At 49.6% G+C, this 25505-nt stretch overlaps 1 protein-coding gene across 4 annotated transcripts in view; it reads right to left on the minus strand.

The window, feature by feature from the left end:
* The window catches only part of PTPRN2 (protein tyrosine phosphatase receptor type N2), a 697620-nt gene that overhangs the window by 250721 nt on the left and 421394 nt on the right, over nt 1-25505 (minus strand). For all 4 annotated transcript variants that reach the window (XM_079932273.1, XM_079932275.1, XM_079932274.1 and 1 more), the window contains exon 12: nt 4786-4850. In XM_079932273.1, the coding sequence (XP_079788399.1) occupies nt 4786-4850 (65 nt within the window). The remainder of the gene's footprint in view (nt 1-4785; nt 4851-25505) is intronic.

Genomic DNA, 25505 nt, shown 5'->3' on the forward strand with positions numbered 1-25505 from the left:
TCCCCTCAAACTGCGGACCACGTGGAGCTGCGTCCCACCGTCTTCGCTGGGGGTGGGGTCACTCCGTGCCTTCTCCACGCCTTGGCAAAGGGCCCTCGACGTCAAGTCTTCCCCCGAGTCCATCCAGACCTGTGGTCGGGTCTCCGGGGACTCGGCTGGACACTCGCTCCCCCGAGGGTCCCCGTGACTCGGGCCATCCCCGCCTGCATTTCTCCGTCCACTGACGTGTGATGCCCAGTTGCTCTCAGAAATCCCTAAACCACTGGGCTCAGGTTTTGGTAACGCTCATTAAAGCAGCAGCATCCCTTCCAGCAGACGGGTGATGACCAAGTGGGGTTTGCAGAGGAAACGAGCCATTTTCTCAGACATCCATCACGGACCCCCGTCCCACCCGCTCGGCCTCATGGGACGGCCGTCAGAACACACACCCACCAACACACACATCGCACGACAAAGTCACACTGACTTGTGGGGGCCGGAGCACGACCATGGATTCGTAGACTCTGAAGGGGCTCTGGGGATTGACACAGTCTTGGCCACAAAAATCCTTTCTTTGGACAAAATCCTACCCAGGACCCCAAACAGTGACTGAGCAAGGGAAGCTCAGTGGGTTAAACCAGCGCGTGGACGGCGGTTTGCTGGGGCCCTGCGGCCTCCCGCCCCCGTAGAGCAGAGCTCTGGAAGCCCAGGGCTCTTTGAAGTACCTGAAACCAGGTCTGACATCCCACGGCATGAGTGGTGGGTGCGGGACACACTGCCCCAAACACGACACCTCGGCCGAAGGTGTCTCCAACCTTTCCACCCCCTTCTCCCCGAAGCAGGCCTGAGACCCTCGTGGGAGCTGTGCCCGCCCTGTACCCGGTTTGCTGCAGACCCACCTCGGGTCCCCACGCCCCCCCGGCCCTCCCCACCAACCCGTCAGAAGGCGGCCGGTCTACCCACGTCTGCAGGCTTCACCCCCTCACGTGTCCCGTGAAACTCAGATTAAATAAAGGTGCTGCTTCGCTCCTGTTTTCTGTCTTCATCAGTTTACCTTTTGGAGCCGAGGACCCTCAACGGGTCCAGGAAAACCTCCTCCTCTCTCTTCCAGAACCTGCATGGAGGCCTGTCCCCTCCTGCCTGACTCTGCCCGGGAGGCAGCCCGTCCGGGGCTGAGCGGGGCGTCTGCACCGGGAACGCGCTGCTTCTGGGTTTCCCTGTTGAAGCCCCGAGGCTCCCGCGGCTGCGCTGAGACTCCTGCTGAAACGTGGGCAAGTTCATCGTTAATCATACCGCGTTTATCACACTATCGAGAACTTAGGAAGTTATCACTTATTTCAGATACACCTTGGAAGCCACACTCATGGAAATGCTCGCCTGGGGACAATCATCTATTTTTCTGCCAAATATTTGAGTTTTTCTTGGTAATATCATAATCTCCCTTTGGAAGAAACATGACTTTATTCATCTGAAAAAATGTGAATACTTTCAAGATATCAGAAATTAGATTTTGAAACACGTCAAAATACCAATCTATCAGGAACGTGCGTGTGTACTGTAGCCTTTCATTTCCTTTAAATTTTGTTTTGAGATGTTTCCATTTGGCTTAAAAGGTTTTAATTCCGCTATCTGTCATCACATGTGGAATCACAAGTACCAGGGAGACACGCGGTAAATGCTGCTAGATTTCGAGGAATCAAACTCTGCTTTACTTTCCAGAGTCAGGAATTAGCAGAGACGTTCATATCAAATACGTTCCAAAGAAAACCAGAAGCGTCAAAGTCAGGCTCAACACTGCAGGAGGCAACTAAAGTTAGAAAAGGAAGTATTGGTAGCTTTTTAAAAATGTCTCTGCTCCCGTTTTCACGATCCAAAACTCACTCCAAATATACGAACGCTCCTTCCCTCCGTCCAGACTGGAGACCAGTCAGGCAAAGCTGCATGAATGTGGGTTCTGGGCTTGAGAACCCATCAGAATGACCCCAGACAACTTTAAAAGTGACAGCAGAACTGCCTTTTGAAATGGAAAACTGCCACGTGGAAGAGGACAGGAGACTGGAGAGCTGGTCTGCGTGGACCAAGGAAACCCCTGGGGCCCTAAGAAGGCAAAGGCGGCTCAGGGAGAACTAGGGTGGACAAGCTTCTCACCCACGTTTCCATCGGTGAATGAAGTACCAATAAATGGTCTGGGAGGTGGCCGTTTTCTGCCCCCAGGGAGGGTGAGGTCAGGCTCTGGCCACTTGGGGACCAGAGAGGACGCGGGTCAGACTCGATGAAAATGCAGGAGTGGCGCAGCGGGGATTCTGCTCTGCCCTGTGCCCACCGCCCGCCTCCCGCCCCCAGTCTAGCCGGGACCTCCTGCCCCCACGTGAGACGGGCACCTGGAACAGGCAGAGGACGTCCCTCTGAGGTTAGGTTGTCATCTTCACAGACAAGCCGAGAGCAACCCAGGCTCCCAGTTCCTGGACAGCACGTCACCAGCTTCCACTACTGGGCCGAGGAGCCGCGGCAGAGCCAGGTGGTGGCGGGACGTTAGGAACCCTGCTTTGCCCGGGCTCGGGGAATGCGTCACAGGTCTCCAAGGACAAAAAGGCAGGGGCTGGCGGCTGTGCGCGCCTGGAACACAGCGACTGGGCCCGGCTGCAGGTAGACTCTGGGGTCATCCCCATACAAACAATATAAAGCCCATGGCCTCAGGGAGACGCAGATCCCACAGAAAGAGGCGCTCAGAGCAGCCGGTCTTCAGAAGGTGAGTCAGCAACGCTCAGGACAGTGACCACTGCAGATGGGCCGACAGCTGAGGTTCTGGGGCTGCAGACGGTGGACCGTCCAGTGGACAGTGGGGACCAGGCCTGGCCGGGTGTCAGGAGCAAACAGGTGCTGATGTGTCCGCACGATACAGACACACGTGAGGGTAGCTTGTGTTGAAGGAGACGGGGAGCCAGTGGGAGGCAAAAGCGCTGACGTGGTGAGACCAGCGTCCCGGGAGCTCTTACTTTAGTAATCAGAAAACACTGGAGCATATCTGTGTGCTGACCGGATGGGGCCAGGGAGATGGAGCAGTGGCGACGCAGGAGAGGGGACGAGAGGACAGGAAGGAGGCTGTGGGGGGGCACCGTGCCCGGAGGGAGGGGGTGTGGGCTCCCCGAGGGAGGCGCGGTCTCCGCGCAGGGATGCAGGCGGCAGGTCACAGATGGGGTGGCCGTGTGTGTGTGCGCTGGGCGCTGCCTGCTGGGCGCGAGGAGGGTGGTGGGAGGTGAGCATCCTCTGGGATCTGTGCCTGTGACCTCTAGTGAGATGAGTCTGCAAAGTCCTAGCACACCGCCGCCACCCTCCCCGCTGCCCAGGAACCGCAACCACGGGCCGGGCGGAGGACCGGGCGGCTCCAGGCACCTCCCAGCCCCCGGCTCTGCACCTTGCCCCCCTGGCCCTGCCTGCCCCCTGCTCCAGGGCGGCCCAGCCCGCCTCTATGGAACACACTTCCTGCCCCCCGCACAGGGAGGGGTTAGGGTTAGGCCCAGCGCCTGAGCTTCCTCTGACCCCAGAACACCAAGGGCCCCAACCCGAGTCAGTCTGGACTTGCCCCCGGCCGCTGGGCACCAGGGCTGCTCCTGAAGGAGGGACACCTGCGGAGGCCAAGGGACGAGGGGGAGGGGAGGGGCTGCGGGTCAGAACCTTCCGTCGCGGGCCCGGATCCTCCAAGCCCTCTGGCCCTTCCCGCCAGTAGTCACTGCACCCCGTGTGGTACAGATGGTCTTAGGGACCCACAGACTCCCGGCGCCCCCCTCCCCCTCCCTGGCCGCCAAAGTTACTGTGAGTTTCGGGAGAAAAGACCAGGATGTCCTCAGCTGTCAAAGCCTCATCAACCCCGCCCCACGCTCTGATGAGTCTGCGGTCACCGAGCTGCCCGCCGCGTGCCGGGAACACGGTGACTTCAAGGCCCGCGCCCCCGGCGAGGCGCCCGGCGAGGCGCCCGCCCACTGCCTGCAGCGCTGGAGGCTCCGTCTGCGGAGGACCGGCCACTAAACAAGTTCTTATTTCAGGAGCCGGGACCGTGCCGGCCGAGCGGAGCCCCCCCCAAAGACAGCGGCTGGCCTTGGAGTGGCTCGTGGGGGCATCTCCGCCCTGGGCGAGGAGCGTCGTAAGTAAGTGCCCTTACTAGTTAATTACCGTCACGGCGGGCACCGTGACATCTGGGATTTCAGACGCGCGAGCACAGACAGCCACCCCCGAGAGGAGTCGCGTCCGCCGCTGTGCGTACGACTCATCAATTGCCCACGATGTGGGGCTCCGGCGTCCGCCAGGGCCTGGGGCTGAGTGCCAGCGGCTCTAATTGCGGATGGAGAGTTTGGTCAAGGACCTGCTTCTGAGGCCAGCGCAGCGACGTCGGGACACGACGCCTCTGAGGGTCATTAAATCTATCAGCAGTCCTCCTCTCATTCCCCACCCCATACGCGTCTTTAGCAAGGAAGACGGAAGCGTGCCCACCAGACCCAGAGGAAAGAGCAACTTCTTTTGCTATATAGACTCAGCCACTGAGAAGCGTCTGGAGGCGGAAGCACCCAACGTTTTCTCAGCCACGACCGCTTTTCCTTGGGAGACACCGAATCACGATTTCAAAGGCAACCAAACAGTGTCAGGCGAGCCTGGCGTGGCGCGTCAGCACCTCTGCCGACGCGACGGGAGGACTAACCCGGCCCAGACGCCAGGGCCGCCGCTACCACAGCCCCCCGCCTGGTGCCGACTGGCCTCTGCCCCCGGCCCGAGCCTCAGGCCGCCCGGGCCACACTGCGCGCAGCTACTCACCGAGCCGACGCCGGTCCGAAGAACTCTCAGTCCAGACATTTTTTCCAGTTGGTCCTTGTTGTCAACTGTTAGGGGAAATTAAGAAGTAAGCGGTCAGCTTGGAGAGGCAAGCGTTCTCCAGACACCCTGAGCGTCCCCCTCTGCAGACACTTCCATAGTCACTGCCAGATCGCCGTTTTAACGGGTGCTGTGGACAAGCCTGGGGCGGAAACCGGGGCAGGGGGCTCCCCACCGAGGGGCCGGCAGATGTAGGACCAGGACGTGAGTCCCTCCAGCTTTGCCCACAGAACGTCCATAGGAAATTCACAGTATCCTTGTGGAGACTGGTTGAGAAATGGTGGGCAGACCTGCTTTGCAAACTGTAGAGCTTTACTTTGGAACGATATGATGGTTACAAGTGTATAATCATTGGGAACTGGGTTCCATTCACACGCATTCCGCGTTCACAAGATAGACTCGCTAGCAGGCGAGACTGAACGGCGCCTTCGTTCCGTGAGTCCTGGGAGCTGCTGTACCCCTTTTACTCCTGCCCCAGGAGAATATCCTATAATAATTTGCCTCCACCACAATCAACCGTCATCCTAGTTTGCTCCTGACTTAGAGCGAGGAAGACTGTCCGAGAATAAATTACCCTCCGTGTCAGACCAAGCGGATTGAGCCCTGGTAGCAGTTAGCAGCCGGAGAGGAAGCCCAGTTAATCCCGACGCCAGCACGGCAACCCGCGGTCCCCACCTCTTGGAGAGGAGTGTGTCACAAAGCAATTGACCTTGGCTTACGATTCTGCAGAAGTATTCTTTCGGATAAAGCCCCTGTCGTTTTGGAAATGAAACCCAGAAAAAAATAGATTTTATTGCAAACCCTAAGAAGGAAGAGTGCATTGCAACTGTGATTAATGCAGAACGAGATAGCAGGAAAACAGCAATTACTTTCACCTCTTATTGTAAAACACCTACGTTAGTCTTGGGTAATGAAATTACATCTTTCAGAGGGATACAACCCGGATCCTGCTATGGCCTGCCTCCCCGGCCTCTGGGGCTCTCTCACCGTCTGGTAGAAAGTTTTCCTTTGAACAAACCAACGTCATTTCTTACATTTAGGTAATTATGCAAGCACTGGGGCGGGGGGGGGGGGGGGGGGGGGGCAGACGCCAACCTAGGCTTAGATAGAGCACCAGCACCTTAAGAGCCCCCAAGCTGGGGGGTGCCGAGGGGCAGGGAGGGCCAGTGGCCCAAAGGTAAACCTTGAATGGAGGAGAATATTCTTAAGAGATAGAGTAAAAAGCAATTGATTTTCACGTTCCCCTGTGAACAAAGGAGGCATTTTGCTGAATGACAGGCTCCTTGGGGATAACAGTGAGCCTTTAATAGGCGGAGGGACACAAAGCACAAAGTAAAGATGGAAGTTAAAGCGCTCCGCCATTGCTGTGAGAAGCGACAGGCATTCCAGGCTCAGGAAGGAACAAACCAGCCGGGCAGCGAGACGCAGACGACCCAGCCCAGGGGTCAGCGGAGCTGCTGCGAAGGCCAGGTGGAGACACCTGAGGCTCGGCCGCCGTGGGTCCCCAACCGGGCGGGCAGTGTGACAGCTGCGGGACGGGCCTGAGGGACAAGGGACAGGTCCTGACTGTGTCCGCACAAGCCCGCGGAGCCCCGAGGTGACTGTGGGCCTCGCTCGCTGCCCGAAGACCCATGCCCGCTCCCGACGCTGCGCCGAAGGTCTGTGCCTGGGCCCCGTCCCCGTCCCACACGTGGCGGGAGAGTCAGTCTCGGCACAGCTGCCCTGTGTCCCCCAAGCACCACTGCCACAGGCCAGTCCAGGGTCCGGTGGGCTCCTCGCCCCAGGCCCTGGCAGCCGCTTCCCCACCAGACACACCCCCAACCTCTCCCCTCTGTGAACACGGCTCCGGGCTCCAGTGGGGTGCGGAGGGGGAGAGGAGCCGCAGCGCCCGGCAGTGGTGAAATGTACAGGCGACTGGCTGGGTATCGAGGCCTCTTGTCTTTAACGTAATTAGCTGCAAGTGTGTGAAACGTAATTTTTCCTAATGGCTGTTTAATAACCGGCTCAAAATTCCTGAAAAAGTAAAGACGAGCTCCAGTAACCGGTCCAGCCGGCTCCAGCCCCATCCGTACAGTACTTTGTTTCTACCCAAAGTCTAGGTCTTAACATGTCACGTTTCCTCGATTCTAAAATGCGTGTTTCCCCGCATCTGAACACGTCTGCAGTCGGGCTGCTCCAGCAGTTCCCCGTCGTGGGAACGGGGCCCACTACTGACCGACCTCAGCTCATGGCCTCAGAGGCTGTGGAGGAAAGACACGCGTCCTCGTTTCTACCAGAAAATTTCCCACGGGCACCTCCGACAAAGCAGACACTTCTAGAAGGGGCATCATCTGCTTGGAAGGTCACCCCGGAGCCTACCTGAGCAACGTTCCTGATGGCGGCACCATCCTCGGAAAACCACGGGCGTCGCCTTGGAAAGTGATGTCATTTCACCCTCATGGTGACCCGTCCCCAAGTGCGCCACTGCGGACCCTCCGGGCTGACCGCCTCTCAGGGTCCACGTCCTGCCTGAGGGTCCAGCCAGGGAGCCCAGGGACCCAGACTCGTGCTGACAAGGGGTTGCGTCCATTAAGGGTTTGTCACTGAGAACTGACACAGCACTCCATGGAATTGTCCCTGAGAAATGAAAACCCTGGGATGGATGGGACAGACGTGCTGGAGGTGCGTCCTGAGGGCAGTCAGAGCGTCCGGGATCCACTGGAAAGTGGCCTGGACGTGACCTCGTCCCTCCAGCATCAGCACGAGGGATCGCTGTCTTCCCGGTCATTCCATTAACCGCTACGGGAGTCCCAGGAGTGTCACCTGTTCCGCAGGTGTGACAGATCAGGTGGGGCAGGCGGCCCATCACTGTCACCTGGGTCAGGACGCCACGTCTGTCCCCGCTCTGCTCCATCCTCCGATCCTATTATGTTCCTCACGTGACACAGGGTGTTAACCACCCCTCCCCAAAGTGGACCTCCTCCAAGTAACTGCACGCGTGGGCGCTCACACACGGGCACACACACACAACAAGGGCAGACCCAGGAGCGGCACCCTGCGGGGGGGACCGGTCACCACTGTTCAGCTTTACATTAACCCACAGGTTCTGTTCTATAGAGGCTGTTGTTCAGCAAGTGGTGAATCTGCCCCCCAAACCCCACTTTGTCCACGTTTCCTTGTATTTTCCTAGGACAGCATGAGCCTCTGCATCTCGCTGAGGCTGTCCCCACCAGGGGCTGTTTACACGAGGAGCCTCTGCCGTGATGCCCATGGCACCTCCTAACAACGCGAGCCGGAACCGTGAAGCATGCCACCTTTGCATCCACCTCTAGTCCACCTCCATCCTCGTCCAGAGAGCGACAGTGCCCCGAGGGCCTGCCTGGAGCTGGGGTCCTCCGAGAACCCACCCAGGGCCCCCATCTTCCTGCCCTCAGCCGGAAACGCCCACAGAGACGGCCGATGCGGTTTCCAGTCACACCTGCAAGTCCCCTTGGTGGCTGGCACACGCGCGTCCGTGGGACTTCAACCCACTGCTCGTGGTTTCGTGCTCTTTTGCGAACTTCTCAGTCTTGGGCATCACGTCCTTTCCACAAAGCCTGTCTCGCTCTTTCTTTAAGTTTTTCGTTCTCTGAAATTTCTCATTGGTGGGGATGGTCGCCAGAGACACTGTAATGGTGCCTTTTCTCCAGCATGTGTGAAAGGTGCACAGGTTAAGCGCAGCCCTTGGGGTTTTTTGTTTGTTTATCTACTTAGTTATTTTGGCTCAAACTGACCTAAAAGAGCAACAAGCCCAGCAGTCTCGAGCACATTTTGTAACTCTCAGGCCATTCCGGAACCTTCCCCAGCATCATTCTCACACATTCACCATTGTGTATATTTCCTCTGAGACTTCCCTGCACAGCTGCATGGACTTCCTCTCACCCATCCCTTCTGCTCAGTGGGACTGGACCTCATACGTTCGTACGTGGTCTCCCTCACCCGGATGTACGCCGTGCCCTCCATCAGGCATTCAGACTTGGTTCACGGGCACCAGCCCCCAGGCTCCCCTCCCGGCCAGCAACCACTCGTCTCTGGAAACACGTTCAACTGCAGCATCACCCTCCACCGGGGCGTGAAACTCACTGCCACTTTTTCAGGCTTTGCTGAGGCCTCTGAGAGGAAAAGAAAAGCTCTGCTGTGGCTACATGTTCTGTCGAATGTGGGCTCCAAGTTATTTCATGGCCAAACGCAGACCCGGAGCTGGTGGGCGTGAGCCACCAGCAGGCCAGGACCGAGAGACCCCAGGAGGAGCTGCTTTAATAAAGGCGAGAACAATGCTAAGGCCCATTCTTATCTTCGCGGGAGACAAAAAGCGTTTCCAAACACAAAGAGAAGCCCTTTAAAATGAAATCCACTAGATGAAGGATATGCAAATTAGCCAGAGGAGCAGAACCCTACAATGTTCTCAAGATTCTGCAATAGCCTATTTAATTAGTATTTTAATTTATCAGAGTAATTCTTTGCACTTGACAATTTATGCAGCATTCCATATAATTTAAACACGTAGCTACAGTGGAATAATTTTGCCTCTTTCTTTATCCTCGTGATTTTAACCTGAAAGGGTGTGCAGAAGTCTCTTCTGTGATCTAAATTGCTACAGGGACAACTTAACGGCCGTGGCCCGTTAGAAAGCCCGAGGGCGGGGAGCGGGGGTGCAGGAGGTGGGCAGACACCAGGGGGCTGGGGTCCTTGGGGAAAGGGTGGAGCCGGCTTCTGGCACAGCCAAAAGCACTGCTCCTGGGGCTACCGATCTGCATCCCCTGCGTATTTCCACCCCGAGACACATGCATCCGCTCTGCACCTGGTCCCACCCAGAGGCGTCTGCAGAAGTGGACAGTCTAGACCGTTCGGGGGCCAGCCACTGACTGGACCCACTGTCCCCCACGCCCTGGGATCAGCCTTATTGAAATCGCACGGCCTCTGGTCACCAGCCCGGGAAGTGACTCGACCCTCCCGTACAGACTCCCACTGCTCGGAACCTGTCGGGCTGAACTCAGTCCTGGGAAGGGGAGCAGGCTTGAGAGAAGGCTGACCCCGACGCTCCAGCTGCCTGGCCCCCTCATCGGCGCTCTGGGCAATCTTGCCCGCACCTCCCTTTTTTTCTCTCAGGGCCAAGGGGGTGTTTCAGAGCAGGCGGCCACACGAGCAGCGGTCCTCCCAGGACCAGAGGTGAGCTGCCCGACACCTGCCCGAGGACAGGTGGAAGGCACCGGGCCGAGCCCCCGCTTCGGGCTTGGCCGCACTGAGGCACATACCCCAGGGGCCCTGGCAGCTTGTGCCCTGCAGACCCGCAGGGTGAGTGGACGGGGCCCCAGCAGGACCCGAGCGGAGGCGCTGACCCCGTCATCGACAGGGCCACCCTGGCTGAGCTCACGCCCTCGTGTCCTCTGGGCAACACGCTGCTGCCACCTAACGCCGCGAGGGTTTTGAGCTGAGGAGGGGCCGGGGAGGGTCTGAACGGCAGGGCAGGAAGGAGTGCAGGGCGAGGGGCCGGGGGAGAGGAGACACAAATTAATTAACTTGTCAAACCTGCCTCTCGGCCGAAAAGCAAAGGGTTCGTGCCCGGAGAGGCCCCGTTTCCCAGGGGGCTGCATGCCCAACTCTCGAGTTTCCCTGCATCTCGGTTTGCGGTTCTGCAAGTTTCCACGGACCGTCCCAGTACCTGCAGCAGCGGGAAAGTATGTTGCTCCTGGAATGACACCTGTTGGTTCCCCGTCTCCGGTATGTCAGTCTGGACGGGACGCCACGAACTGTGCTCCTGGCTCATCGCGTTGGCCACCAGATGCACGTTGAAGCTAAACTGCACGTACTTCATTTTTATAAAAATAACTACAATTCGACTACATGTTCAAAAAATAGAATAAAAAACTCAGCTTTATTTAAATACTTTAGATTCAAAGCTTTGCTGTTTATTAATTATATTTTGTTTTTATAACGACAATAGTTCATTTAGAAGTTTTTTAAAAATGCCTTTTTGAAGGCATATAAATTTAATTTGCAACTTCATATGTATATTTCTGAAGAAAACACTGTCACATTTTATATACCGTGTGCAGCTGGATCATTTCTGTCTAGATGCACAGATTTTATGAAAATGTCCTTTAAACAATATTATCAGTGATTCTGTGAAACAAAGGGAAGAAAATACATTTATAAATCACTGCGCTATCATTTAGGGATTGTGTATACTTTAACTCATTACCCGCCCAAATCCTGCTAACTCACTAAGACAATACCCAAACATGCAAGATAATAATTCAATCCAGCTGTCTTTTATATTTGGCTGCAAAACCCATAGAGCAAACCCCATAGCTTTCTGCATATTTAAACATTTTTTCACTACGAATATATATTTTTCAAGTATAAAGGTAGAATGTCAACAGCTCGTTAGCCTGACGCAGACTTTTCACTGTTAGAAACCCAGTGCAGGGCCTTGGTTCGTGCTTGGCCTGGGTCCCCAGCACTGGGGCAGCTGATTCCCAGCAGGCAGCCCGGTGGCCCCGTGACAACGCGAGCTGGTCACATCATCCTCTCCTGGGGGCACCCCTCACTCACGGTCAGGTCTCAGGCTCCTGTCACAGGTGCAAGGTCTTCACGCCCAGGTGGCGCTGCCCTGCGGGCACCCCTGACCACCGCTGCGGTGCCCCATCCAGCCTGAGCATTCCCGGGGTGGGGAGGGGCGCTCCGGCCGCAGGGCCTTTGCACTTGCCGTTTGCTCCCGGGGCCCCTGGGTCCACATGACTCGCCTCCTCCACGCCTTGGTTTAAAGTCACCTTACTTCCACCCAGTATCAAACCGCCCCTCACCGGTGTGGTCCTCCGCTCCCCGGCCGGCTTTGCTTTTTTCCCCAGAGCCATTATCCCCAGACAACAGAATGTGCGCGAACGTGCCTCAACAGACAGGACATTCCCTGGAGGCAGGGTGGGCCCAGGCTTAGGACAGCGTCAGCACACAGGAGGCGCTCGGGGGAACCGGGACGCGATGCGTACAGCGAACAAGCGAACTTAGGCCCTGCTGGTGTTTTCTGCCCTGTTACTCTTACCAGGACCATGAATCACCAGGTTATCACCGTCACACATATGTGTGTGTGTTGGGGGGAGCTTTTCCACACCCACAGTTCCAGTGTTTGAATAAAGCGTCGACCCAAAGAAGTCCGAGGATGCCTACTGGACGGAGCATGCTCACGACGGAGGGTCTCCCCTCCCCACCCCCCGCTCCCCCCCGCCCCCCACCCGCTGTGAGCTCTGGCTCAAGCTTGCACGCAGTGCAGACGCCCTCAGGCTCCTCGGCTCAGGCTTCCCGCTTCCCACGCGGCACCCACTGCCCGAGTGTGACGCGGACCACGCGGGACTGGAGGTCCAGACCCGGCTGAGCGGCCGCAGGGGGGCGCTTGGTGGCTCTTGTGATCGCAGCCCCGCCCGTGACAGCGCGGCCCGGGAGGTGTCCTCTGCCCATCACTTCATGTTGAGTCACCTACAGTAGCGTGCTGCCACGATATTTGGGGATTGGATTTTGCTACTGTCGGAGAGAATTAAAATAATCCCGGAGCATAACTGCTTCCCTGCCACGAATATACCAGAACCAGAGACAGCACTTAAGGCTTCGTTCCCAGGGAGGGAAGGAGGAGGGTGGGGGAGTGTTGCAGACGGAAGTTACAGCAGCTTCCTCTGCACCTTCAGTCTGGTCTCCAAAGGGGGCGGAGCTGGCCGTCCCCAAAGAGCCTGCATCATTGTGTCCCTGTGCCCGCGGTGAGGCCTGGCACCAGGGACGGGCCTCCAGGCACCTCCCCATCAGGGGCCGCAGCGCCCTCTGGCTTCCTAAAAGGGTTTCTGTTTTGAGGAGACGCCACCTGACACATTTACACGATGCAAAAGGGCTCGTTTCCACATCACCCAAGGCTCCCGTGCTGAGAGAGAAAAGAGCAACATGGTCGATAAAGAGATAAAATAAACGCGTATTGGTTTACGTCCGTACGAAATACACCACGTGTTTACATGTGTGTCACAGGTTCCTGGAAAGCATCTCCCTTGCCGACTCGTGGGGACGGGACGTTCTCTTGACTGTTAGAAATATTGTTTTGTTAATGTGTAATTCAAAAATATCAATATTTTATATCGGTATTTAATTAAAGATTAGACAGTTTATAAAATATATATTGGTTATAAAGAATAATAAGACAGCAAACGCCCAGTTACTAACCCACCCTCTGCAAAAGAAATGCGGCGTCTCCGTCGCACCTAGTACTCGCAGCACCCATCATGGCCCTACTTGGTCCTCCCCATCAGACGCAGTGACTCCTCTGAATTCTGGGGTGACGGCTTCCCTTTCTGCAGACTTTCTCTCACACATGGGCACAATGTTTGCTTTTGCTGGGTCTGAATTTAATGAGATGAAACGTCATCAAACAGGTCCTCCTCCAACTTGCACCTTGCGCTGACCCTGGCGTTTCTGAGGCCCGACTGGGTCCTGCGTTGGCTGTGGTTTGTGTGTTTTCACTGCTCTCTGGCTGCATTAACACATTCAGCACATCCGGACTGACTTTTCCGGCCAGTTGTCCAATCAAGGGGCCACGGGCCTGTTTCTTCTTCACCTGCCTCTCAAACGGTGTGGCCGTGAGCATCCCTGCCCAACTCCAGGCAGGTGGAGAGAATGCTCTCTAGTAGAATCGCTAGGACATGGAGTCCCAAGGTGATTTCACCAATTTACACGCCTGCCATCAGCTCACAAGCGTTCCCCCTGCTCCAGACCCTCAGCAGTTTGTAGATGAACATTTTGGCCCATTTGGTAGCCGTTACATTGTATCTCCTGGTGCTTTCAATGTGTGTGTCTTCCATTTCTGATCAGGTTGAGCCCCTTGTGTGTCTGTTCACCATTCGTGCTTCCTCTTAGATGAAATTTTTGTGGTGTTTTTTGCCCATTTTTCTGTTGGGCTGTTTGTCTTTTTCTTATTGCTTTGTAGGGGGTCTTGAGACATTCTGCACATGAATACTTGGTCAGTTACATGTGTTACTACCTTATCTCAGTTTGTCATTTGGCTTATTCCACATTTCCTAATTTTAATACAGTCTAGTTTATCATTTTCTTTAAGGTTTGCACTTCAGGTATCTTGTTTAAAAAATTCTCCTCTACCCCAAGATCATGAAGATATCATTGTATATTTTCTTTAAGATTTGCCCTTCACAGGTGAGTCCTACCTCTGGGAGCTGATTTTGTGGATGAGGAGAGGTCGTTTTCTAAGCAGACACCTAGTTTTTGCCACACAATTTAAAGAGAAGGCCCTTCTTCCCTCCAGTCTGCAATGCCAGCTCCAACAGCAACCAATTCCACAGGAGGGCCCACTTCCGGGCCTCCTAGGCTCGGGGTCCCCCAGTCTCTGTGCGCCCAGACCCGCCCCGTCTCACACGCCCCAGTACCTGGTACCTGCTGCATCACAGCACGGCAGCCTCTCACCCCGCTGCTTTCCTGCAGGGGTGCCCTACCGGTTCTGGCTCTTTGCATTTTCTAATACACTTCAGAATCAGTCTGTCAAGTTTCCACATAAATATAAAAAATAAAACACACACAAAAAAATAAATCTTCTGAGATTTTTGTTAAAATTGTATTGAATCTGGAGGTTTGGGAGAATTAACATCATTATTCTCAACCTGTGAGCAGGTAAATCTTCCCAGGTGTTAAGGCCTTCTTTCACATCTTTCAATAAAGTTTTATAATTTTCTCCATAAAGGTCTTGCACAGAAAAATATTTATTCCTGGTACCTCTTTTTCATTCTATGGTAAACAATTATCATTTTAAAAACTATATTTTCTAAATTTTTGAAGTATAGAAATCCCATTGAGTTCTGCACATGATTTCATACACAGCAACCCTCAGCTATCTGACTAATTTATCTGGATTTTCCTTTGTGTTTCTGAGTAAACAACAAGATTGCCTGTAAAAAGTAATGGGTTTCTTTCCTCCTCTCTAACCCCACCTTCTCTTTTTCCTGCTTTACCGCAAGTTGACGGGACCCTCCCGTAGAACACTTCATAAACGTAGTGGATGCACGCATCTTTGTCGATTTCCGGTGCTAAAGGGGATATTTTCAATGTTTCACTATCAAGTATGATATTTCTGTAGGATTTTAAAATCAAGTTAACAAACTCATCCTCCTTTACTAAGCATTTTTTATGAATGAATGCTAACTTTTAGCAAATGTTTTTATCGACATCTACTCAGATAACCACGATTTTTCTTCTTTAATCTATGCATGTGGTAGATTACATCCATTATTTTTCTAATATTGGACCTTACATTGTTCATGATGTATTTTTAAAATAAATTGCTAGATTTAATTCCTTGTATTTGGTTTAGTTTGTGTATCTGTGTTTTTGAAGGAAATCCATCTCTAATTTATCTTCCTTGCACTGTCATTGTCGAGTTTGGTATCAGGGTTATCCTAACTCATGAGTTGAGGAGACAGGGGTGTTTTGTGTAAGACTGGGTTTATTTGAATGTGTAGAAGGAACGTGTACTTATAAAATATGTGGGCCTGGCGTTTTCTTCATGGGAAGACATTTACCTATAAATTCAATTTCTTCTTTGGTTATAGGACTATTAAAGTTTTCTATTTCTTCATTATGGTTATGTTATCTAAATTTTCAAATAAACTATCACAACATTGTTCACCCTCTTGCTATCCTTTCATGCACTAAAGCATCTTTATTTACATTCCACTTTTAATTCCCAATATAGTTTTTGCTTTCTTTCTCTTTTATCTTGACCATTTATGATAGAGATTTTTCAATTTTATCAGTTTTTTCCAAGAAGAAATATTTTGCTTTGCTTATCCTCTCTGTTTTATATTTGTTCTCTATTTCAGTCAGCTCTCCTTTTATCTTTTTTATTTCCTTCCTTCCACTTTGCTTGGGTTTATGCCATTGTTCTTTTTCTAACTCTTAAATTAAAAACTTAATTAATTTAAGTCTTGTTTCTTTTCTAATATGAACAGTTGAAGCAATAAATTTCTCTCAAGTTTCTGCTTTTAAAGCAAACTCCCAAGTATTAAAATATACCTCAGTATTTCTATTATTCATTATTATTGATTATATGTTTTAAATTTCCATTTTGATATATATTCTCTCCCTCTCTCTCTATATATACATATATATATGTATCTTTTTGTGTTCTTTTACCTATGTCTCAAAAAGAACATATACCTATATATATTTTTTTCCAGTCTGTAAATCTCTGTTTTTTACTGGAACTTTTGTTCGCTTACATTTATTGTGATTTCTGACATATTTGAATTTATTTCTAGCATCCTCTGTTGTCTTTATGTTTGAAAGTAATATTCTCTATTTCTATTTTTCAGTGGTTTCCCAGAGACTATATTACCCACAGGCAGCGAACGCTCATGTTAGTAAAGATCTATGCTCTCTTCCTAAACATTACAAAGACCCTAAGTGATCTCAGTTTAAATACTACTGCTTTCACGATCACTATTTCAATCCTCCCTTGTTTTGGCCTCACAAAACATTTTTATTTCAAACAGTACACTTTGTTTAGCTGCATTCCCACATTTACTGTTTCCTTTGCTCATTAGTCCTTCTGCACTCAAGGTCTTCCTTATGCGGTTATTTTCTTTTGCTTGTAGTAAATCTTTTAGAATTAACTTAAATGAGAACCTCTTGGTGACAAACTCTTTTTGTTTTTTTTTAATAAAGTATCATCATTCAACCTTATTTTCTGTTAAGCCCTCATTTTTGAAAGATGCTGTCTCTTGGTACAATTCCAGGTGGACAACAATTTCCCTTCAGTAATAGGAAGACACTACTCTCCTGTCATCTGTTTCATTTTGGCTGCTGAGAAATCAGCCATGAATAAAATTCTCATTCCTTCCTGCATCACTTGTCTTTCTCCTTGGCTGCCGTTCAGATCCTCTCTTTGTCTTGGGTGTCTTGCAGTGTCACTGTTATGAACCTACGTGTGGAATTGTTTTCACTCTAATAGGCTTCTTGAATCTGAGGACTGGTGTCTTCCATCAGTGACAGGCTTTTTCAGCCATTATCTCTTCAAACATTGCAGCTTGACCACTTTCTGCTTTCTTCTGGAACTCCTAGTAAGTGTATAAAAGATTATCTTCCTTTGTGTTCTAGGAATACTTACCTTTTTTTCTTGTCATATTTTCCATTTCTTTCTCTCTCTCTAGGCTGCCTCCTGGATAATTTACTCAGTTCTATCTTTTAGTTCACTAATTCCCTCTTCAACTAGATTTAATCTGTCATTAAACACGCCTCCTGAGCTTAAAATGTCTATAATTGTATCTTTCATTTAAAAAATTCTATTCTTTTAAGAAGTATTTTTGGTCACTTTTAAGACAAAAATGGTCATTTTTAATATGACATTTTTAGGTCATATTTTTTCTCTCTCTTGTATTCCTCTAAACAGACCATGATTCTTGAATTCACGTTCCATGTCTACTAGTCAGTGTCTGAGGTTTCATTTTGTCCATGCTTTCAGGTGACCTTTCTCATGGTGCCTTATTCTCCAGCATGTTCTGAAATTCCTCCTTCTCGGAATTTTAACTGTGGGAATCCTTTGAGGACAGAGAAAATGGAGGATTCTTCAAAGGATTTGCATTTCCTTCTTCCAGGCTTCTGGAATCCCTGTCAACTTGGGACCAGTTTAAACTGAATTGCGAGCTTGGGGTTTGGGGCCACCAGGGGGTGTGCAGGTGGACGGCACACTCCTATGGGGCTGCGAGTGCCCAGTGCCAGCCCCATACCTGGTGACAACTCGGGAAACAGGCAGTTCCCATCCTCAGGGTCAAACGGGGAAGTCAGGGGTTGCTGTCACCCCCTGTGGTTTGGAGGTAGCCCTGGCTGCTTGTGGTGGGTCCTCACCAGCCTCGCTGTGTTAGTCCCACCCTGGGTCTTCCTCCTGTCCTCCACAGTCTATGGGGTCATGAATGTTAAAGTTCAAGTTCACCTGGTTTGGAAACTACCCTCAAGATAAAGGTCCACATTACTCCCCCTTACGTCCCAGGCTCCTGCTTTCACTTAACTGGGATCTCTAAGGATTTCAATGTTGCCAGATACCTAATATGTTTGAAACTGTCTCTTTTTATCTTCATATTCCGGCATTTTGGCTTGTTTTCTGAATGACGATCAGTCCCAGTATCTAGTTCTCTCAGTGCGCTGGTGAAGCAGGGAAACCCCAGCCATCCTCTGGGCAGTCTGCACTCCATCCTCCACTGCTCCAGGCTCAAGTGAGCTTGAGTAAAGCCTCGGGGAGTGATACATACGAGGTGCGTAAGACATCAAATGGTCAGCAGTTTTCTGCACCTGTATGTAAATGTGGCTATAAGATCGTCAGATTCTTCAACGTTTGTGCGCAATCTGCCGCAGGAACTCCTGTTTGGATCGCGAGACGGAGCGTGTCAGGAACCCCTCCCCTTGGCGTGCCCAGAGTCCGGTCGACGTCCCTCCACCCACAACTGGCAGGGTCGTGCAGACTCTGTGTCCGACGCCTCGGCCCCAGGGAGCAGCCTGGGGCTGAGGCACACCCCGGAACGCCCTGGCGCACAGACAGGTGGACGCGCGCTTCCTCCCCGAGGCCCTCGGTGTGGCTGTAGGCGCTACAGGCAGGCGTCCAGACTCCAGGCCATCTTCCGCTTCAGGACACCTGGGATCACGAAGAAGTGCGCGTTTCAACGCCACAAACGGCTCCCCTCCCATCATCTTTGGTTCATAAGCAGAGATGCGCGGACGGTCCCAAAGCGGCTGTGAGAGGAGCAGGAAAGACACACCAGGTGCTGCCCCGTCTGCATCCGGAGAGCGGCGTGGTACCCCGTCCTTGGAGCCCTCACTTGGCACCAGAGCGCGACGCCCCGCACACCCCCGGGCCACACATCCTGCCCGCTCATGGGGTCCCTGCAGCGGGGAGCGGCCTCAGCACTCTGCCTTCCAAACCTGCCCTTTCTCTCCTTACTGCCTGTGTGAAGCGAAGCACTGAACTCGTCCAGCCTCAAATGCAGAAATGCACGTCTGAGAGCCATCCTCCCTTGGAAACAGAGGCCAGTGTGTCAGACCCCCACCGCGCGGTCCCCAGAAAGGTCCTTCAGGCCTTGTCTTCCAGCCCTGACTGAGTGAATGTGGGAGGTTTTGATCTGCCCGGTGTCTTGTGAAGTCTCCCGAGAGCGGGCTGGGCTCGGTGAGGACAGAGCTTCACCGCAACGTGACAACAGTGACAAGCTGGTAAAAGCTATGTCAGCTTCAATTTCCAACTCATTTTTCAAATTATTTTAATTAGATATTGTTTCAATCTCACTTATATTAATTTAATATCTGATATCAACATTTCAGTTTTCAATTTGTTCCAATGATTTTTTCCAGTCTGCCTGGTTGCCTGGAGGAATTTAAAATACGGTGTTTATCTTCAGCAATTTTCCATGCATGGATCCTGGCGAACTGCTCGTTCAATAAAAGTGACGGGGGAGGGAGGGACCCTGGTGCTTTGGAGAGATGGAAATTCGTCTTATCGTTTATCTCTAGACATTAAAGTAAGCAGGTACAGCCAGGGCTAGGAACTCATAATAATAAGATTTTCCACCAATTTCACTGTGTAATTGGCTTTCCTGGAGCAAATTTCAGGGAAATCTGACAAAGCTGTTTTTATTAAAAGGCACCTAAACAGCCACATTCCTCGTCAACACATTTTCTGATGATTCGCGGCCACAAGGCCTTCAACCTGCCCTACAAAAGCTTCTTCCAGACACACTGTTGCAGTTTTAGGCTCTGTGCTTTCTTATAATTTTTTTTTTTTTAGCTATTAGCACGGACACTGGTAAAGGCATGCTTTTGCTAAGGTGAGCATGAAGTTAACCAGGCCTCCATGTTATAAAATATGGGTGTCAGATGTCCTCAATGCCCTCTGAAGGGGAGATAAGTAGTTTAATTCCTGAAGCTGATAATTAGAATTATGCAGATCAAATTGTTTTTGAAAAGTCTGAGGAACATAAAAGAGTGAAGATCAACTGCAGCTCACTTGAGGACAATATAAAACGAACACAATCTACACGGCAGAAGACAAACAACAGAAGAAACAGGAAGGAAGCATAGAAAGTGGAAAGCACAAAACAAGATGATAAATTAAAATATATATCATTATGACAATACATGTAAATAGGTTAGATTATACTATTAGGACAAATTCTCTCACTCAGGCCAAGCCATATGTTACCTACAGAAAACACATCTATAACACAGCAGTTCAGAAAGATTAAAAATTGAAAGGGTAGGAAAACATGAGGTACATATAAACAGATATGAAGGAGTGGTCATGGCGTTAACATCAAGATAATGTACAATGTTTCTTTAGTGAAATAAATAAGGTAATTGTATATTAATGTTAAAACAAATCCAGGGGGGATCTTCAAGATGGCGGAGGAGTAAGACGTGGAGATCACCTTCCTCCCCACAAATACATCAAAAATACAACTACATGTGGAACAATGCCTACAGAACACCCACTGAATGCTGGCAGAAGACCTCAGACCTCCCAAAAGGCAAGACATTCCCCATGTACCTGGGTAGGGCAAAAGGAAAAACAGAGACAAAAGAATAGGGACGGGACCTGACCCTCTGGGAGGGAGCTGTGAAGGAGGAAAGGTTTCCACACACTAGGAAGCCCCTTCACTGGCGGAGACGGGGGGTGGCGGGGGTGGGGAGCTTCAGAGCCACGAGGAGAGCACAGCAACAGGGGTGCGGAGGGCAAAGCGGAGAGATTCCCGCACAGAGGATCGGTGCCGACCGGCACTCACCAGCCCGAGAGGCTTGTCTGCTCCCCCGCCGGGGCGGGCGGGGCTGGGAGCTGAGGCTCGGGCTTCGGTCGGAGCGCAGGGAGAGGACGGGGGTTGGCGGCGTGAACACAGCCTGCAGGGGGTTAGTGCGCCACGGCTGGCCGGGAGGGAGCCTGAGGAAAAGTCTGGACCTGTCTAAGAGGCAAGAGACCATTGTTGCGGGGTGCAAAAGGAGAGGGGATTAAGAGCGCTGCTTAAAGGAGCTCCAGAGACGGGCGCGAGCCGCGGCTAACAGCGCGGACCCCAGAGACGGGCATGAGACGCTAAGGCTGCTGCTGCCGTCACCAAGAAGCCTGTGTGCGAGCACAGGTCACTCTCCACACCTCCCATCCGGGGAGCCTGTGCAGCCCGCCACTGCCAGGGTCCCAGGATCCAGGGACAACTTCCCCGGGAGAACGCACGGTGCGCCTCAGGCTGGTGCAACGTCACGTTGGTCTCTGCCGCCGCAGGCCCGCCCCACATTCTGTACCCCTCCCTCCCCCGGCCTGATGAGCCAGAGCCGCCGAATCAGCGGCTTCTTTAACCCCGTCCTGTCTGAGCGAAGAACAGACACCCTCCGGCAACCTACACGCAGAGGCGGGGCCACATCCAAAGCTGAGCCCCGGGAGCTGTGAGAACAAAGAAGAGAAAGGGAAATCTCTCCCAGCAGCCTCAGGGGCAGCGGATTAAAGCTCCACAATCAACGTGATGTACCTGCATCTGTGGAATACCTGAATAGACAACGAATCATCCCAAATCGAGGCGGTGGACTTTGGGAGCAACTGTGGACTTGGGGTTTGCTTTCTGCATCTAATTTGTTTCTGGTTTTATGTTTGTCTTAGTTTAGCATTTAGAGCTTATTATCATTGGTAGATTTGTTTACTGGTTTGGTTGCTCTCTCTTTTTTTTAATTATCTTTTTATTTTCTTATTTTAGTTATTTAAAAATTTTTTAATTTTAATTATTTTATTTTATTTATTATTATTTTTTCTTTCTTTTTTTCTCCCTTTTCTTGTGAGCCATGTGGCTAATAGGGTCTTGGTGCTCTGGCCTGGTGTCAGGCCTCAGCCTCTGAGGTGGGAGAGCCGAGTTCAGGACACTGGACCACCAGAGACCTCCTGGCCCCACGTAATATCAATTGGCGAGGGCTCTTCCAGAGCTCTCTGTCTAAACGCTAAGACCCAGCTCCACCCAACAACCAGCAAGCTACAGTGCTGGACGTCCCATGCCAAACAACTAGCAAGACAGGAACACAACCCCACCCATTAGCAGAGAGGCTGCCTAAAATCATACTAAGTTCACAGACACACCAAAACACACCATTGGATTCAGCCCTGCTCACCAGAAAAACAAGAACCAACCCCACCCACCAGGATACAGGCACCAGTCCCCTCCACCAGGAAGCCTACACAAGCCATTGAACCAAACTTACCAACGGGGGACAGACACCAAAAACTATGAACCTGCAGCCCATGAAAAGGAGACCCAAACACAGTAAGTTAAACAAAATAAGAAGACAGAAATATGCAGCAGATGAAGGAGCAAAGTAAAAACCCCACCAGACCAAACAAATGAAGAGGAAATAGGCAGGCTACCTGAAAAAGAATTCAGAGTAATTATAGTAAAGATGATGCAAAATCTTGGAAACAGAATGGAGAAAATTCAAGAAACATTTAACAAGGACCTAGAAGAACTAAGGAGCAAACAATGATGAACAACACAATAAATGAAATTCCAAATTCTCTAGAAGGAATCAATAGCAGAATAACTGAGGCAGAAGAACGGATAAGTGACCTGGAAGACAAAATAGTGGAAATAACTACTGCAGAGCAGAATAAAGAAAAAAGAATGAAAAGAATTGAGGACAGTCTCAGAGACTTCTGGGAAAACATTAAATGCACCAACACTTGAATTATAGGGTCCCAGAAGAAGAAGAGGAAAAGAAAGGGTCTGAGAAAATATTTGAAGAGATTATAGTTGAAAACTTCCCTAACATGGGAAAGGAAATAGCCAATCAAGTCCAGGAAGCATAGAGAGTCCCATACAGAATAAATCCAAGGAGAAACACGCCAAGACACATAGTAATCAAACTGCCAAAAATTAAATACAAAGAAAAAATTTTAAAAGCAGCAAGGGAAAAGCAACAAATAACATACAAAGGAATCCCCATAAGGTTAACAGCTGATCTTTCAGCAGAAACTCTGCAGGGAAGAAGGGAGTGGCAGGACATATTTAAAGTGATGAAAGGGAAAAACCTGCAACCAAGATTACTCTACCCAGCAAGGATCTCATTCAGATTCGACAGAGAAATTAAAGCCTTTACAGACATGAGAAAGTTAAGAGAATTCAGCACCACCAAACCAGCTTTACAACAAATGCTAAAGGAACTTCTTTAGGCAGGAAACTCAAAAGAAGGAAAACACCTACAATAACAAACCCAAAACAATTAAGAAAATGGTAATAGGAACATACATAGCTATAATTACCTTAAATGTAAATGGATTAATGCTCCAACCAAAAGACACAGACTGGCAGAATGGATACAAAAACAAAACCTGTATATATGCTGTCTACAAGAGACCCACTTCAGACCTAGGGACACATACAGACTGAAAGTAAGGGGATGGAAAAAGATATTCCATTCAAATGGAAATCAAAAGAAAGCTGGAGTAGCAATTCTCATATCAGACAAAATAGACTTAAAAATAAAGGCTATTACAAAAGGCAAAGAAGGACACTACATAATGATCAAGGGATCAATCCAAGAATAAGATATAACAATTGTAAATATTTATGCACCCAACATAGGAACACCTCAATACATAAGGCAAATGCTAACAGCCATAAAAGGGGAAATCAACAGTAACACAATATTAGTAGGGGACTTTAACACCCCACTTTCACCAATGGACAGATCATCCAAAATGAAAATAAATAAGGAAACACAAGCTTTAAATGACACATTAAACAAGATGGACTTAATTGATATTTATAGGACATTCCATCTAAAAACAACAGAATACAATTTCTTCTCCAGTTCTCATGGAACATCCTCCAGGATAGATCATATCTTGGGTCACAAATCAAGCCTTGGTAAATTTAAGAAAACTAGAAATTCTATCAAGAAATCCTATCAAGTATCTTTTCCGACCACAAATGCTATGAGATTAGAAATCAGTTACAGGAAAAAAACTGTAAAAAAATACAAACACATGGAGGCTAAACAATACGCTACTAAACAACCAAGAGATCACTGAAGAAATCAAAGACAAAATCAAAAAAATACCTAGAAACAAATGACAATGAAAACATGATGACCCAAAACCTATGGGATGCAGCAAAAGCAGTTCTAAGAGAGAAGTTTATAGCAATACAATCCTACCTCAGAAAACAAAAAAAAAATCTCAAAAAAACAACCTAATCTTACACCTAAAAAAAACAACCTAATCTTACACCTAAAGCAATCAGAGAAAGAAGAACAAAAAACCCCCAAACTTAGCAGAAGGAAAGAAATCATAAAGATCAGATCAGAAATAAATGAAAAAGAAATGAAGGAAACAATAGCAAAGATCAATAAAACTAAAAGCTGGTTCTTTGAGAAGATAAACAAAATTGATAAACTATTAGCAAGACTCATCAAGAAAAAAAAGGGAGAAGACTCAAATCAACAGAATTAGAAATGAAAAAGGAGAAGTAACAACTGACACTGCAGAAATACAAAGGATCATCAGAGATTACTACAAGCAACTACATGCCAATAAAATGGACAACCTGGAAGAAATGGACAAATTCTTAGAAAAGCACAGCCTTCCGAGACTGAACCAGGAAGAAATAGAAAATATAAACAGACCAATCACAAGCACTGAAATTGAAACTGTGATTAAAAATCTTCCAACAAATAAAAGCCCAGGACCAGATGGCTTCACAGATGAATTCTGTCAAACATTTAGAGAAGAGCTAACATTTATCCTTCTCAAACTCTTCCAAAATACAGTAGAGAGAGGAACACTACCAAACTCATTCTACAAGGCCACCGTCACCCTGATACCAAAACCAGACAAAGACGTCACAAAAAAAGAAAACTACAGGCCAATATCACTGATGAACATAGATGCAAAAATCCTCAAAAAAATACTAGCAAAAAGAATCCAACAGCACATTAAAAGGCTCATACACCATGATCAAGTGGGGTTAATCCAAGGAATGCAAGGATTCTTCAATATATGCAAATCAATCCATGTGATACACCATATTAACAAACTGAAGGATAAAAACCATATGATCATCTCAACAGATGCAGAAAAAGCTTTTGACAAAATTCAACACCCATTTATGATAAAAACTCTCCAGAGAGTGCATATAGAGGGCACCTAGCTCAACATAATAAAGGCCATATATGACAAACCCACCGCAAACACTGTTCTCAATGGTGAAAAACTGAAACCATTGCCTCTAAGATCAGGAACAAGACAAGGTTGCCCAGTCTCACTGCTATTATTCAACATAGTTTTGGAAGTTTTAGCCTCAGCAATCAGAGAAGAAAAAGAAATAAAAGGAATCTAAATCAGAAAAGAAGAAGTAAAACTGTCACTGTTTGCAGAGGAAATGACACTATATATAGAGAATCCTACAGATGCTACCAGAAAACTACTAGAGCTAATCAATGAATTTGGTAAAGCAGCAGGATACAAAATTAATGCACAGAAATCTCTTGCATTACTATATACTAATGATGAAAAATCTGAAAGAGAAATTAAGGAAACACTCCCATTAACCACTGCAACAAAAAGAATAAAATACCTAGGAATAAACCTACCTAAGGAGACA

The sequence above is a fragment of the Stenella coeruleoalba genome (assembly GCF_951394435.1).
Source record: "Stenella coeruleoalba genome assembly, chromosome: 9".
Lineage (NCBI taxonomy): Eukaryota > Metazoa > Chordata > Mammalia > Artiodactyla > Delphinidae > Stenella > Stenella coeruleoalba.